Source organism: Pan troglodytes, chromosome 2, assembly GCF_028858775.2.
Source record: "Pan troglodytes isolate AG18354 chromosome 2, NHGRI_mPanTro3-v2.0_pri, whole genome shotgun sequence".
Classification (NCBI taxonomy): Eukaryota; Metazoa; Chordata; class Mammalia; order Primates; family Hominidae; genus Pan; species Pan troglodytes.
The window spans coordinates 104,722,672-104,739,972 of NC_086015.1; the positions used below are offsets into that span (position 1 = coordinate 104,722,672).

General features: G+C 37.5%; 1 protein-coding gene and 1 pseudogene across 25 annotated transcripts in view; one reads left to right on the top strand and one right to left on the bottom strand.

Annotated features, from left to right (window-relative positions):
- Positions 1–17,301, bottom strand: part of SENP7 (SUMO specific peptidase 7) — a 199,069-nt gene that overhangs the window by 73,631 nt on the left and 108,137 nt on the right. For 16 of the 25 annotated variants that reach the window (XR_010155284.1, XR_008547289.2, XM_001146469.6 and 13 more), the window contains one exon: positions 1,109–1,303. The exons of the other annotated variants lie outside the window; for them this stretch is intronic. Coding sequence is in view for 14 of the 16 variants with exons in the window: in XM_001146469.6 (XP_001146469.2) it covers positions 1,109–1,303 (195 nt within the window). In the remaining 2 variants the exon portion in view is untranslated. The remainder of the gene's footprint in view (positions 1–1,108; positions 1,304–17,301) is intronic. 25 annotated transcript variants of the gene reach the window in all.
- On the top strand, positions 16,532–16,961 carry LOC129143635 (protein FAM136A-like; annotated as a pseudogene).

Consider the following 17,301-nt stretch of genomic DNA (forward strand, 5'->3'; position numbering starts at 1 on the left):
GCTTTGGATAGTTTGGGGGGAAAAAAATTAAGATAATCAACTTTTCATTTATATAAAAAGTATCCTACAGGCTGAACACAGAAAATAAAAAGAGAAGCTTCAGAAGCTTGTAGCAAATGGAAGTTTATAAATCTAACAGAATGTACTAACTGACCATCCCTAGCTTTGTGCCACAGATTTTTTCTTATTTCCAGTCCACACACAATCCTCTCCTAGAGCTTAAAACAAAGGCAACTTCAGATCTGCATTTCTCTTATTGGCACAACAAGCTACATTTGTCAATGGAATTCAGCTTTTCCATTTGTTAATGGAAAATCTCAAACCATTTTTTTAAGGAATGTGTTCAGCCATTCATTCAAAAACTATTTACTGAGCACTAAGTACTAGTTAAAATTCTAGAGTCTGAATATAAAAATAACGGACAAGGCCGGGGGCAGTGGCTCACACCTGTAATGCCAGCACTTTGGGAGGCCGAAGCAGGCAGATCACGAGGTCAGGAGATCGAGACCAACCTGGCTAACACGGTGAAACCCTGTCTCTACTAAAAAATACAAAAAATTAGCTGGGCGTGGTGGCACGTGCCTGTAGTCCCAGCTACTTGGGAGGCTGAGGTAGGAGAATCGCTTGAACCTGGGAGGCAGAGGTTGCAGTGAGCCGAGATCATGCCACTGCACTCCAGCCTGGGCGACAGAACGAGACTCCGCCTCAAAAAAATTAAAGTAAAACAAAATAACAGACAAGACTGAACGGGTAGATGGATAGATGGACAAATAGAACAGAAAAAGAGAGGGGAATAGACTAATGTCAGAGGAATGGATTTCAATTACACCAGACAAACTGGGATACTGAAATAGGTTACCAGATTTTCATTAAGTGTCTGTATCCATTTTTCCAAAATACAAGTATGATGGCCAGTGCTTCTGAAACACATTATTAGCCATGGACTGTTGGTTCCAATAGCCATTCCAGCCACCAGGGGAGAAAAACAATACCAGCTATCAGAGCACATTTACCTCACATTTAGCAATAATGTATCTGTGAAAAAGAACAGGGAAGGATACATAAAAATAAATATAATTATTTTGAGTAAAGTTATCACTAAACATACCTTTCAGATAAATAACAGCTCTTGTGAGGGTTTAGATTTTGATAAGATTCTAGGCTGCCATCAGATGATGAAGAAAGTTGCTCTGATTGCAAGTTGTCTGTATCACTCAAACTTCCCTCAGTTACAGGTGGGGTCCTTATGTATTTTCTTCCTAACTCCGTTCCCAGGACATTCGTCAATATAACTCTGGGTATCCTGTCACATAGAATAACAAACACTGTACTGTACTGAAGTTTTCAGTTAAAAAAAAATGTATTCCAGGAAGCTGAATTTTCAATCATTGCCATCTTAGCACAAGAAAGCTGTTCGAATTATACCACCCTAGAAATTAACCCATAAATACTTAAAAATTTAGAAAAACACAATCTTTTGGTTTATAGAAGCACTTGTTTCTTATCACTTATAACATAGATTAGCCTGCCACTACAATGTCTTTAATTATACTAATGGATGCCATTGAGAGGCTTAAAATTTTAACAAATTCTTCTCTAAAAATGCTTTCTTTCCTTTTCCAGAAATTATTAAAAACACAGCTTACTACAAATCAATTCAAGAAATCTTTGTTCTTCTCATTTAACAGAAATATCTTTGATAAGTAATTTATATACTTGCAATTGGGAAATGACAAATAATAAATCCAACAAGACATCATTCAGATTGCATCTCTGGTAATGAAAGATTCCGTAACTGAAACAGCACATATAATGGTGATAACATATATGCTAATATGTAATAGCATCAGGAAAAGAGTCAATACATTTAAATGTTTAGAAAATTAAAGTTTTTGTTTAGTTGGTTTTTCTTTTTTGAGACTGGAGTGCAGTGACACAATCACAGCTCACTGCAGCCTCGACCTCCTGGCCCAAGTAATCCTCCTACCTCAGCCTCTTAAGTAGCTGGGACTATAGGCACAAGCCACCACACCCAGGTAACTTTTTTATTTTCTGTAGTGACTATGTCTCATTATGTTGTCCAGGCTGGTTTCAAACTCCTGGGCTCAAGCAATCCTCCCACTTCAGCCTCCCAAAACTCTGAGATTACACGTGTGAGCCACTGCATCTAGCCTGGACTGTATTTTTAAGTCTCCAGACCTTAAATTGGTGAGTTTTATATCAAATGCACTATATAAGCCTGATATCTTCTTAAACAGAAGATGTACATTTGATATATAAAGAAGTACATTTGGTATAAAATTAATGCAATCTTTACTCTGCTGGCCAGTCATTATTATGAACATTACTTTGCCACACTACAATAATGCCTTCAATATTGATATTCAGCCAAGAATTCACTGGCCCAAGCCAAATTATTGTGATTTTTTTAAGTTCTTGTTATGTAATTTTAAAGTTTTCCTAACTCCTCTTTATTAGATGCCCAGTTGACTGTTATCAATATGCCACTAGCAATACTTTACTTATACTTTGTTTGTAAGAAACAATATATAGAAAGAGCCAGAGTACGAGCATACCTCATTTTATCGTGCTTCACTTTACTGCACTTCACAGATACTGTGTTTTTCACAAATGCAAGGTTTGTGGCAACCTTGAGTAGAACACATCTATCAGCATGATTTTTCCAACAGCATGTGCTCACTTTGTGTCTTTGTGTCACATTTCGGTAATTCTCAAAATATTTCAATCTTTTCATTATTATTATATCTATTATGATGATCTGTAATCAGTGATATTTGATGGCACAATTGTAATTGCTTTGAAGCACCACAAACCACGCACGCATAAGACATTGAACTTAATTAACAAATGCTGTGTGTGTTCTGACTGCTTCACCTACCAACCATTCCCCTATCTCTCTCTCTCTCCTCAGGCCTCCTCCCTATCCCGAGACACAGCAATATTGAAATTATGCCAATTAACAGCACTACTATGGCCTCTAAATATTCACGTGAAAGGAAGAGTCTCAAGTTTCTCACTTTAAATCAAAAGCTAGAAATGGCTGGGTGTGGTGGCTCACACCTGCAATCCCAGCACTTTGGGAGGTCAAGGTGGGACAATCACTTGAGGCCAGGAGACTGAGGCCAGCCTGGGCAACACGGCAAGACTCCATCTCTACAAAACATAATTAACGAGCCATCCAGCCACGGCAGAACATGCCTGTAGTCTGAGCTACTTGGGAAGCTGAGAGAGGAGCATCACTTAACCCCAGGAGTTCAAGGCTGCAGAGAGCTAGGATTGCGCCACCTCTGTTTGCCTGGGAAAGAGAGCAAGTCCTTGTCTCAAAAAAAAAAAAAAAAGAACTAAAAATTACTAAACCTAGTGTGGAAAGCATGTTGAAAGCTGAGACAGGCTGAAAGCAAGACTGCTTGCTGCAGAGTCAAGTTGTGAATGCGAAAGAATAGTTCTTGAACAAATTTAAAAGTGCTACTCCTGGCCAGGTGCAGTGGCTCACACCTATAATCCTAGCACTTAGGGAGGCTGAGGCAGGAGGATCACATGAGGTCAGGAATTCAAGACCAGCCTTGCCCACATGGTGAAACCCCATCTCTACTAAAAATACAGAAATTAGCCAGGTGTGGTGGCAGGCACCTGCAATCCCAGCTACTCGGGAGGCTGAGGCAGAAGAATGACTTGAACCCAGGAGGCTGAAGTTGCAGTGAGCCAAGATACTGCCACTGCATTCCAGCCTGGGCGACAGAGCGACACTCTATCTCAAAAAAAAAAAAAAAAAAAGGAAAAAAAAGTGCTACTCCTATGAACACACAAATAATAAGAAAGCAAAACAGTCTTACTGATGATATGGAGAAAGTTACAGTAGTCTGAATACAATATCAAATCAGCCACAGCATTCCCTTAAGCCAAAGCCTAACTCAGAGCAAGATACTCTCTTCAATTCTATGAAGACTGAGAGAGGTTAGGAAGCTGCAGAAGAAAAGTTGGTTTACAAGCTTTAAGAAAAGAAGTTGTCTCAGCCTGAGCAACATAGTGAGACCCTGTCTCTACAAAAAATAGAAAATATTAGCTGAGTATGGTGGCATGCACCTGTAGCCTCAGCTACTCGGGAGACTGAAGTGAGAGGATCACTTTAGCCTGGGAGATCAAGGCTGTAGTGAGCCATGATGGCGCTAGCTGGGAGGTCAAAGCTGAAATGAGTCATGCTGGGCAACAGAATGAGACCCTGCCTCAAAAAAAAAAAAAAAAAAAACTATCTCCATAACATGAAATGCAAGGTGAAGCAGCAAGTACTGATGGAGAAGCTGCAGCAAGTTATCCAGAAGATCTAGCTAAGATAACTGATGAAGGTGGCTACACTAAACAACAGATTTTCAATGTAGATGAAAGATCCTTCTATTGGAATAAAATGACATCTAGGAATTCCATACCTAGAAAGGAAAAGTCAATGCATAAGTTCGAAAGACAGGCTGACTCTCTTGTTAGGGGCTAATGAAGCTGGTGTCTTATCTGTGAAGCCAGTGCTCAATTACCATGCAAAAGATCCAATGGCCCTTAAGAATTATGCTAAATTGGGCCAAGCATGGTGGCTCATGCCTGTAATCCCAGCACTTTGGGCGGCAGAGGCCGGCAGATAACTTGAGGTCAGGAGTTCGAGACCAGCCTGGCCAACATGGTGAAACCCCACCTCTACTTAAAAAAACAATTTGCCAGGCATGGTGGTGCACACCTGTAGTCCCAGCTACTTCAGAGGCTGAGGCAGGAGAATCGCTTGAACCTGGGAGGCGGAGGTTGCAATGAGATCATGCCACTGCATCACAGCCTGGGCGACAGAGCAAGACTCCGTCTCAAAAAAAAAAAAAAAAAAAAAAAAATGCTAAATCTACTTTGCCTGTACTCTAAAAATGGAACTACAATGTCTGCATGACTGGATGACAGCACATCTGTTTACAGCGTGGATCACTGAATCACTTAACACCATCTTTGAGAACTGCCACTCAGAAAAAAAATAAATAAAATTCCTTTCAAAATATTACAGCTCGTTGACAATGCACCTAGTCACCCAAGAGCTCTGATGGGGAGGTACAAGAGAATTCGTGTTGTTTTCATGCCTGCTAATAAAACATCCATTCTGTAGCCCATGGATCAAGAAGTAATTTCAAGTTTCAAGTCTTACAATTTAAGAAATACATTTCATATAGCTACCACAAACAGTGATTTCCTCTGATGGGTCTGGGAAAAGTAAACTGAAAATCTTCCGGAAAGGATTCATCATTCTAGATGCCTCTGCATAAAACAACAAAGGTAACAAAGTACAGTGAAGTTCACATTTTCACTTAAACAAAAGTATACGCATATACTTGGAGACAGGGCCGGTTCAGTTCCAGACCCCCGCCAGAAAGTGAGTATCACAATAAAACACGTCACACAAATTTTGTGGCTTCCTAGTGAATATATAATTATGTTTACACTATACTGTAGTCTATTAAGTGTGCAATGGCACTATGACTAAAAAAATGCACATCCCCTAATTAAAAATTTTACTATTTTTCCCTACATAAAGACACTATGTTCATTTCATTATGTTCCAGACAGCATAAAATTTTAGATCCTTGGAGAACTTTAAAATAAATTAGTCCTCTCTTTATTGTAAACATGAAGAACCCAACGCTCAGAAAAGTTAAATAAGCTGCCCAAGTATAAGTAGCTTTCCTAGTGGAAGAACCTGGGCCTATTATCTTTGGGGGTTTTTTGTCTGTCCTATTACATTATACTACATCCTCAATACTAATTTGCCAAAGGATTCCAGATAACTGAGATTGCCAATAGATACTTCAGGAAACTCTTGAAAATATCCATTTATACCATAATCAGAATAAAAAGTGCTACAACAACTATCTAGAAAACCCGATAGTCTCAGCACAAAAGCTCCTTCAGCTGATAAAACAACTTGAACAAGGTTTCAGGATAAAAAAAAATCAATGTACAAAAATCACTAGCATTCCTATATACCAACAACAGCCAAGTGGAGAACCAAATCACAAAGGCAATCTCATTCATAACAGCCACAAAAAGAATAATATACCTCTGAATACAGCTAACCAGGGAGGTGAAAGATCTCTATAAGGAGAACTATAAAACATTACTTTAAAAAATCAGAGAAGACACAAACAAATGGAAAAACATCCCAGGCTCATGGATAGAAAGTATCAATATTAAAATGGCCATATATCCCAAAGCAATTTACAGATTCAATGCTATTCCTATCATACTACCAACGACATTCTTCATAGAATTAGAAAAAACTACTTTAAAATTCATATGGAACCAAAAAGAACCCCATATAACCAAGGCAATCCTAAGCAAAAAGAAGAAAACTGGAAGAATCACCTTACCTCCCTTCAAACCATGTTATAGGGCTATAGTAACCAAAACACCATGGTACTGGTACAAAAATAAACACACAGACTAATGGAAAAGAATAAAGAGCCCAGAAGTAAGACTACACACCTACAATTCTGTGATCTTTGACAAACCTGACAAAAACAAGCAATGGACAAAGGGCTCCATATTTAATAAATGATGCTGGGAAAAGAACTAGCCATATGCAAAAAATTGAAATTGAACCCGATTTTTACACCATATATAAAAATTAGCTCCAGATGGATTAAAGACTTAAATGTAAAACCTAAAAGTATAAAAAACCTAGAAGAAAATTTAGGCAATACCATGCAGGACGTAGGCAGGCACGAGCAAAGATTTCATGACAAAAATGCCAAAAGCAATTGCAACAAAAGCAAAAATTGACAAATGGGATCTAATTAAACTAAGGAGCTTCTGCACAGCAAAAGAAACTATCATTAGAGTGAGCAGACGCCCTATAGAATGGGAGAAAGTTTTTGCAATCTATCCATCTAACAAATGTCTAATTTCCAGAGTTTACAAGGAACTTAAACAAATTAACATGAAAAAAAGCAAACAATCCCATTACAAAGCGGGCAAAGGACATGAACAGACACGTTTCCAAAGAAGATACACATGCAGACAATAATCATATTTTAAAAGCACAACATCACTGATCATTAGAGAAATAAAAATCAAAACCACAATGAGACGCACAGTGAGAAAACAATGTGAAGAGACACAGGGAGAAGACAGCCATCTACAAGCCAAAGAGAGAGGCCTGGCACAGGCGTTCTCTCACAGCCCTCAAAACACCTTGATTGGATTTCTTGCCTCCAGAATTGGGAACAAAAGGGGATAATGGTGGATGGGAGGCAGACTAGATTGCAGCTCTGACTCGACAGACAGAGCAGCATGTGGAAGCTCACATCGTGAATTTTTGCTCCAGAACAACTGCAGGAATAAATCAGGAAGCCTGAGAGGACCTACACACCTCCTGAAGGAAGCAGAGTGCACCAGCATGACCCAGGACACCCCAAATACTATGCTGGTATCCATGGCTGAGAGACCCATAGATGGTTCAGGTCACAAGACTCTGTGCAGACAACCGCCAGTACCAGCCCAGAGCCTAGTAGAATAGCTGGGTGGCTAGATCCAAAAGAAAGATAACAATCACTACAGCTCCGCTCTCAGGAAGCCACATCCATAGGAAAAGGGGGAGAGTACTATATCAAGGGAACACCCCATGGGACAAAGGAATCTGAACAACAGCCTTCAGCCCTAGACCTTCCCTCTGACAGAGCCTACTCAAATGACAAGGAACCAGAAAACCAACTCTGGTAATATGACAAAATAAGGTTAACACCTCTGAAAAATCATACTAGCTCACCTGCAATGGACTCAAACCAAGAAGAAATCCCTGATTTACCTGAAAAAGAATTCAGGAGGTTAGTTATTAAGCTAATCAGGGAGGCACCAAAGAAAGGTGAAGCCCAGTGTAAGGAAGTCCAAAAAATGATACAAGAGGTGAAGGGAGAAATATTCAAGGAAATAGATAGCATAAATAAAAAACAATCAAAACTTCAGGAAACTTTGGACACACTTATAGAAATGCAAAATGCTCTGGAAAGTCTCAGCAATAGAATTGAACAAGTGGAAGAAAGAAATTCAGAGCTTGAAAACAAGGTCTTCAAATTAACCCAATCCAACAAAGACAAAGAAAAAAGAATAAGAAAATATGAACAAAGCCTGCAAGAAGTCTGGGATTATGTTAAATGACCAAATCTAAGAATAATACGTGTTCCTCTTTTACACTGTTGGTGGGACTGTAAACTAGTTCAACCACTGTGGAAGAGAGTGTGGTGATTCCTCAAGGATCTAGAACTAGAAATACTATTTGACCCAGCAATCCCATTACTAGGTATATACCCAAAGAATTATAAATCATGCTACTATAAAGACATATGCACACATATGTTTACTGCTGCACTATTCACAATAGCAAAGACTTGGAACCAAGCCAAATGTCCATCAAAGATAGACTGGATTAAAAAAATGTGGCACATATACACCATGGAATACTATGCAGCCATAAAAAAGGATGAGTTCATGTCCTTTGTAGGCACATGGATGAAGCTGGAAACCATCATTCTCAGCAAACTATTGCAAGGACAAAAAACCAAACACTGCATGTTCTCACTCATAGGTGGGAATTGAACAATAAGAACACCTGGACACAGGAAGGGGAACATCACACACCAGGGCCTGTTGTGGAGTAGGGGGAGGGGGGAAGGATAGCATTAGGAGATATACCTAATGTTAAATGATGAGTTAATGGGTGCAGCACACCAACATGGCACATGTATACATATGTAACAAACCTGCACGTGTGCACATGTACCCTAGAACTTAAAGTATAAAAAAAAAAAGAATAATAGGTGTTCCTGAGGAAAAAGAGAAATCTAAAAGTTTGGAAGATATATTTTGGGGAATAATTGAGGAAAGCTTCCCCGGCCTTGCTAGAGACCTAGACATCCAAATACAAGAAACTCAAAGAACACCTGGAAAATTCATCACAAAAAGATCATCACCTCGTCACATTGTCATCAGGTTATCTAAAGTTAATATGAAGGAAAGAATCTTAAGAGCTGTGAGGCAAAAGCACCAGGTAACCTGTAAAGAAAAACTATCAGATTAACAGCAGATTTCTCAGCAAAAACCCTACAAGCTAGAAGGGACTGGAGCCCTACCTTCACCCTCCTCAAACAAAACAATTCTCAGCCAAGAATTTTGTATCCAGCGAAACTAAGCTTCATATACAAAGGAAAGATACCGTCTTTTTCAGACAAACAAATGGGAAGAGAATTCGCCATTACCAAGCACTAAAAGAACTGCTAAAAGGAGCTCTAAACCTTAAAACAAATCCTAGAAACACATCAAAACAGAACCTCTTTAAAACATAAATCTCACAGGACCAGCTATTCTTATATCAGACAAAACAAACTTTAAAGAAACAGCAGTTAGAAAAGACAAAGAGGGGCATTATATAAGGACAAAAGGATTAGTCCAACAGGAAAATATAAACATATATGCACCTAACACTGGAGCTCCCAAATTTATAAAACAACTACTAATAGACCTACGAAATGAGATAGACAGCAACACAGTAATAGTGGGGGACTTCAATATTCCACTCACAGCACTAGACAGGCCATCAAGACAGAAAGTCAACAAAGAAACAGTGGATTTAAACTATACACTGGAACAAATGGACTTAATGGATATATACAGAACATTCCATCCAACAACCGCAGAATATACGTTCTATTCAACAGCACATGGACCTTTCTCCAAGACAGACCATATGATAGGCCACAAAACAAGCCTCAATAAATTTGAGAAAACTGAAATTACACCAAGCACTCTCTCAGACCACAGTGGAATAAAACTGGAAATCAACTCCAAAAAGAACCTTCAAAACCATGCAAACACATGGAAATTAAATAACCTGCTCCTAGTGATCACTGGGTCAAAAATGAAATCAAGATGGAAATTAAAAAACTTTTCCAATTGAACAACAATAGTGACACAACCTATCAAAACCTCTGGGACACAGCAAAGGCGATGCTAAGAGGAAAGTTCATAGCCTTAAATGCCTACATCAGAAAGTCTGAAAGAGCACAAACAGACAATCTAAGGTCACACCTCAAAAAAATAGAGAAACAAGAACAAATCAAACCCAAACCCAGCAGAACAAAAGAAATAAGCAAGATCAGAGCAGAACTAAATGAAATTAAAACCAAAAAAAAAAAAATACAAAAGATAAATGAAACAAAAAGCTGGTTTTTTGAAAAGAGAAATAAAATTGATAGACCATTAGCAATATTAACCAAGAAAAGAAGAGAGAAAATCCAAATAAGCTCAATAAGAAACAAAACGGGAGATATTACAAGTGACAACACAGAAATACAAAAGATCATTCAAGGCTACTATAAACACCTTTATACTCATAAACTAGAAAACCTAGAAGAGAAGAATAAATTCCTGGAAAGATAGAACCCTCCTAGCTTAAATCGGGAAGAATTAGGTAACCTGAACAGACCAATAACAAGCAGTGAGATTGAAATGGTAATTTAAACATTACCAACAACAAAAAAAAGCCCAGGACCAGACGGATTCACAGCAGAATTCTACCGGACATTCAAAGAAAAACTGGTACCAATCCTATTGACACTACTCCACAAGATAGAGAAAGAGGGAACCTTCCCTAAACCATTCCATGAAGACAGCATCACCTTAATACCAAAACCAAGAAAGGACATTAAAAAAAGAAAACTACAGACCAATACCCCCGATGAACACAGATGCAAAAGTCCTTAACAAAATATGAGCTATCTGAATCCAACAACATGTCAAAAAGATAATCCACCATGATCACGTAGGTTTCATATTAGGAATGCAAGGATGGTTTAACATATGTAAGTCAATAAATGTGACACACCACATAAACAGAATTAAAAACAAAAATCCCATGATCACCTCAATCGATGCAGAAAAATATTCAACAAAATCCAGTATCTCTTTATGATTAAAACTCTCAGCAAAATCGGCATACAAGGGACATACCTCAATATAATAAAAGCCATCTATGACAAACCCACAGCCAACATAATACTGAATGGGGAAAAGTTGAAAGCATTCTCTCTGAGAACTGGAACAAGACAAGGATGCCCACTTTCACCACTCCTCTTCAACATAGTACTGGAAGTCCTGGCCAGAGCAATCACACAAGAGAAAAAATAAAGGGCATCCAAATCGATAAAGAGGATGTCAAGCTGTCCCTATTTGCTGATGCTATGATCATTTACCTTGAAAACCCTAAGGACTCCTCCAGAAAACTCCTCCTAGAACTGATAAAAGAATTCAGTAAAGTTTCTGGATACAAGATTAATGTACATAAATCAGCAGCTCTTCTATACACCAACAGCGACCAAGCAGAGAATCAAATCAAAAACTCAACCCCTTTTACAATAGCTGCCAAAAAATAAAAATAAAATACTTAGGAATATATCTAACCAAAGAGTCAAAAGACCTCTACAAGGAAAACTACAAAACACTGCTGAAAGAAATCACAGACAACACAAACAACTGGAAACACATCCCATACTCATGGATGGGTAGAATCAATATTGTGAAAATGACCATATTGCTAAAAGCAATCTACAAATTCAATGCAATTCCTATCAAAATACCGCCATCATTCTTCACAGAATTAGAAAAAACAATTATAAAATTCAAATGAAATCAAAAAAGTGCCTGCATACCCAAAGCAAGACTAAGCAAAGAGAACAAATCTACAGGCATCACATTACCTGATCTCATACCATAAGACCATAGTCACCAGAACAGCATGGTACTGTATAAAAATAAACACCTAGACCAAGGGAAGAGAATAGAGAACACAGAAATAAACCCAAATACTTACAGCCAAGTGGAACTTTGACAAAGCAAACAAAAACATAAAGTGAGGAAAGAACACTCTTTTCAACAAATGGTGCTGGGATAATTGGCTAGCCACATGTAGGAGAATCAAACTGGAGCCTCATCTCTCACCTTATACAAAAATCAACTCAAGATGGATTAAGGACTTAAATCTAAGACCTGAATCTATAAAAATTTTAGAAGATGACATTGGAAAAACCCTTCTAGACATTGGCTTAGGCAAGGATTTTATGACCAAGAACCCAAAACAAATGCAATAAAAACAAAGATAAATTGCTGGGAGTTAACTGAACTAAAGAGCTTTTGCATACCAAAAGGAACAGTCAGCAGAGTAAACAGATAAACCACAGAGTGGGAAAAAATCTTCACAATGTATACATCTGACAAAGGACTAATATCCAGAATCTATAATGAATGCAAACAAATCAACAAGAAAAAAAACAAACAATCTCATCAAAAAGTGGGCTAAGGATATGAATAGACAATTCTCAAAGAAGATATACAAATGGCCAAAAAACATATGAAAAAGTGCTCAACATCACAAATGATCAGGGAAATGCAAATCAAAACCACAATACGGTACCACCTTATTCCTGCTAGAATGGCCATAATCAAAAAATAGTAGATGTTGGCATGGATGTGATGAAAAGGGAACTTTTCTACACTGCTGGTGGGAATGTAAACTAGGACAACCACTGTGGAAAACAGTGTGGAGATTCCTTAAAGAACTAAAAGTAGAACTACCACTTGATCCAGCAATCCCACTCCTGGATATCTACCCAGAGGAAAGGAAGTATAGGAAAAAGCTACTTGCACACATGTGTTTATAGGAGCACAATTCACAACCACAAAAACGTGGAACTAACTCAAATGCCCATCCATCAACAAGTGGATAAAGAAACCATGGTATAGGCCAGGCACAGTGGCTGATGCCTGTAATCCCAGCACTTTGGGACACCAAGATGGGTGGATCACCTGAGGTCAGGAGTTCGAGACCAGCTTAGCCAACATGGCGAAACTCCATCTACTAAAAATACAAAGATTAGCCGGGCATGGTGGCACACACCTGCGATCCCAGCTACTCGGGAGGCTGAGGCACAAGAATCACTTGAACCTGGAAGGCAGAGGTTGCAGTGAGCAGAGACTGCGCCACTGCACTCTAGCCTGGATGACAGTGAGATTCTGTCTCAAAAATAAAATAAAATAAAATAAAATAAAATAAAATAAAATAAAATAAAATAAAATAAAAGAATTAGATATGGTATCTGTAGCAAAGTCCAATTCCTACTTTACTGATGACAAAAATTAAAGTTCAGAAGGGTGAAAATGCAAAGAGAAGCAGTATGGCACAGGAATTAACAGCAAGGACTTTGAAGTTAGACCAACATAGGTTTGGATTCTTATTTTACCACCTTATAACTATAAATCCTTGGGCAAGTTAATTACCATAATTTCTACCTCTACACATTGATCTTCTCATCTCTAAAATGGGAAGAATAATATCTCCCTTACAAAGTTGTTAAGATTCAATGAGATAATAGATGGAAAGCAGTTAGCATAATTCCTGGCACATAGTAAATACACAATAAATGGAATATCACTTAATTTTCATATTTCTGTAATAATTTTCATATTATTGTAGTCTTGCTCAAAGCTATAAACTACCCTTTCAAATAATACTTATAATTTACTATGCTCTGCAATCTTGATAAAAAATCTTACTAGATGTTTGCAATTTTCAATATACAATTAAAGTATATAATTAAACAGTTAGCAATGACTACAGTACACATAGCTCTTCATAGCACACAGCCACAGCCCAAACACCTTTCATCAACTATTGAAAACTTATCCAGTTTGGGTACCCTGAGGAAACAAGGAACTTTGTGTGATAGCCTTAAAGAACACAAATCTATAAACTGAGAGCTAAACTAACAATACCTAGCTGTCTTTTGCAGTACAGGTTTATAAATTAGCACAGTCAAGGATATTCCAGGGCTAGCCAGCATTTCAGAAGTTCTGAATTTCTGCAAGGAATTGAAGTATATAAAGGTGTATACTTCATCTTTCATACTATCTGAATCTGGAAGGAAGAACTAAAGTTGTCATTTCACACATTTACCCAATTTTTTCCTAAGTATGTAAACAGTATCAGTACGTAAGGTATAATTTATTTCATTTTATTTACTAATATTATGAAATCCCACTTCGAAATATCATAAATATACTAAACTAAAGCAGAAACAAATTTTGAAATGCAGTGAGAGGTAGCAGAAAGTATACTGGCCTGAGAATTAGTACCATTTTCTGACTGTGTCTCTGCATGATTATTCTCTCTGACTCTTAGTTTTCTCAATTGCAAACTACAGGTTCCTTCCTTGTTTAAATAGCAAGGAAACTGTCATATTCAAATAACTTAATAATGCAGGGAAAACTCTGAAGAACTAGAAAGAGCTATTAACATACAACTTCATATATAGAGCAAATTTTTAGAGAAATGAAGTCTTTGCTGAAAGATAACATAATTATATCCATTAATAAATCTATAATGAGCCAAAAATTACAATACTAATTTAGTTTTCATTTTGCTGCAATGAATTCCTTTCTAAAATTGTGCTATGTGGCATTTTAAGAGGATTCTCATAACTCTATGCTTGTCCCAGATGATATAATTTAAAATACACCTTCTAAATCAGCATCTTAAAGGTATGTATAAAAAATTTAATCTTTGAGTAACTTTATTAAAGAGATTCACAGATTAGTTTCTAAATTTGTTCTTTTATTAAGCTAAATTTTAAGTGAATAATTATCACTCAACTAGATTACTGGCTTTAAAAATCTTAAAATGACAGGAACACTGCAATATCCAAATAGTTTTACCATCACATATCTGGAATACGTAATTCTTTTTAACTTTAAACACATATAAATTTAAGACAAAGATAAATAAATATATTTACAGAAATTCCAAGTACCAGCAGCTAACTCTTCTTAATGGAATATGGGTACACTATCTCCATATTTCTCTAACAATCTCTGGTACAAACTGATGAAAGCAGAAGAAAGATAGTTTATTTTCTCAAAAGCCTTGTGTAAGTGTCCCACTAGGTTCTTTCTTTCCTATTGACAAAGACTTATAGATGTCTGGAATTTTCTCCCAGGAAAATAGATATGAACCATACATGGAGATAAAACTAACACTAAAATGCAGTTTACATATTTTTAAAAAATAAATGTGCATTCCACATACTGCTAGTTTGATATTTCTAAAACTCTTTTGATACTTCTAAAACCCTTTTCTCCATTACTTACAAGATTGATTTGAACTGTCTTTTCTATTTTTCTTCTCAATCTTATCCTGAAATCAAAAAGCCAAACTTCCCTCACATAAAAGGCAAGATACTTAGTTCACTACTTTAGATTGCAGAAAGCAAATAAAATGTCCAACAAAATACCATTTCTGGAACTGAATGAGTAATTTCAGTTTACTCAATGATTAAACTTTAGGATAAAATTAAAATGCAAAAATAAATGTTTCTCCCTCTTTCTAAAATTTTAAGTCCTGAGTAGAAATGAAAATAAAACAAAAAGCCTCATATCAAAGTTAAGCAAAGACTGAAAAAAGCCTAAGTCTCCTATTATATATAGCAAGTATCAGGTAGAAAACATCTATCCAAAGCCATACACAAGAGTTCTCCAGTTTCCTTATTTGATGCTTGCAATATCTCTTTTCCTGGTTGTCACCAAAATTACTGAGTATATAATTGGTTCTTACAGGGAAAATATATGTTAGACAAAGAGTCTAGAGATGTAATTCTGGTGAGAAGCAATCTCTTTCTTTTATCCAGCAAACATTAATTGAGCATTTAATAAGTGTCCAGTACTATATTAGGAATAAAGAAAAAATAAGAAATAAAATATAGTTCCTATCCTCAGGAAGTTTGCTGCAGGGAGGAAGAGAACTAAAAATCACAACATAGTGTGATAAGCATTATGATATACTAACAAGCTGTTTAGCAAGAAAAAGAAAGGGATCATATATAGATTTGGAGGGTGGAATCAAGGAAGGCTTCCTTAAAAAAAAAAAGGGAGGAGGGGGATAGTTTCCAAGACAAGAAAACAAACAGGATGTATACAACAGTATATACATTCAGTAAGCTGAAAATAGTTCCCTAAACCTGAAGTACATTGTGAATATGGAGGAACAGACAGACACAAAGCTAGAGATAAGCAAAGGCGAGATCATTAAGGGCCTTGTGTGCCAAACTAAGAAGTTTGAACTCTATCCAGAAGATTATGTGGAGCCATTGAAAGATGTTAAACTAGTAAGTGGCAAGTAAGATCTGCCTTTTAGAATAAATATTTTGACAACAACATAAAGAATAAAACAAGAAGAAAAAGATTACGTAAAGGAAACCTAATCAAGTTACTACCATAGTAATAAAGGCACGAAGTTATTAGGGCTTGAACTGATGCACTGGCAATAAAGATGGAGAACAGATCCTTTAAAAGACAGATTTAGGGGTTAAAAATAACTATATATGGCCGCACAGCATGGGGCAGTGTGGGGTCACCATAACAGCTACAGCAACTGCAGGTGACGAGTGGTAGAATCCATGGTGAAGAGTCTGGAGAGAGAGAACATCCGGAAGATGCAGGGTCTCATGTTCCGGTGCAGCACCAGCTGCTGTGAGGACAGCTAGGCCTCCCTGCAGCAGGTGCACCAGTGCATCAAGCACTGCCATGTGCCTCTGGCTCAAGCCCAGGCTTTGGCCACCAGTGAGTTGGAGAAGTTCCAGGACCACCTGGCCCGGTGTACCACGCAATGCAACAACAAAGCCAAAGATTCAATAGCTGCTGGGAGTAAGGAGCTTCAGGTGAAGCAGCAGCTGGACGGTTGTGTGACCAAGTGTGTGGATGACCACATGCACCTCATCCCAACTATGACCAAGAAGATGAAGGAAGCTCTCTTAGCCATTGAGAAATAAAAGTCTTTGCCAGTGGCCATCGGGGCTGAAGGCAAGAATATATTTTTTATAAGGCATTTGGGAACTTTAGTATTTTAAGCAAAGTTTATGAATGAAGAAATTAAGGATGGCCACAAGTGTAATGCATATGTCACTTGCCTCTAGACACTGGTTCTTTCATGTTTCAGTCCTAAAAAATGAAATGGAAAAAAGTGGTGTTAAATTGGGTCAGAGATATTACAGGAGAGTTTTAGATCTTATATTTCCTGTGGCCAGTGCTTGTCCTGGCAGTAAAGATCTCCCCTGTAACAGGCCAGAGCCCTCCAACACACCAGACTCTTCTTACTACACAGGTACCAATAGGCTGGCAGGTTAGAGTTGGTGGAGTTTGAAGAAAGATATTTTCTCTTTATTG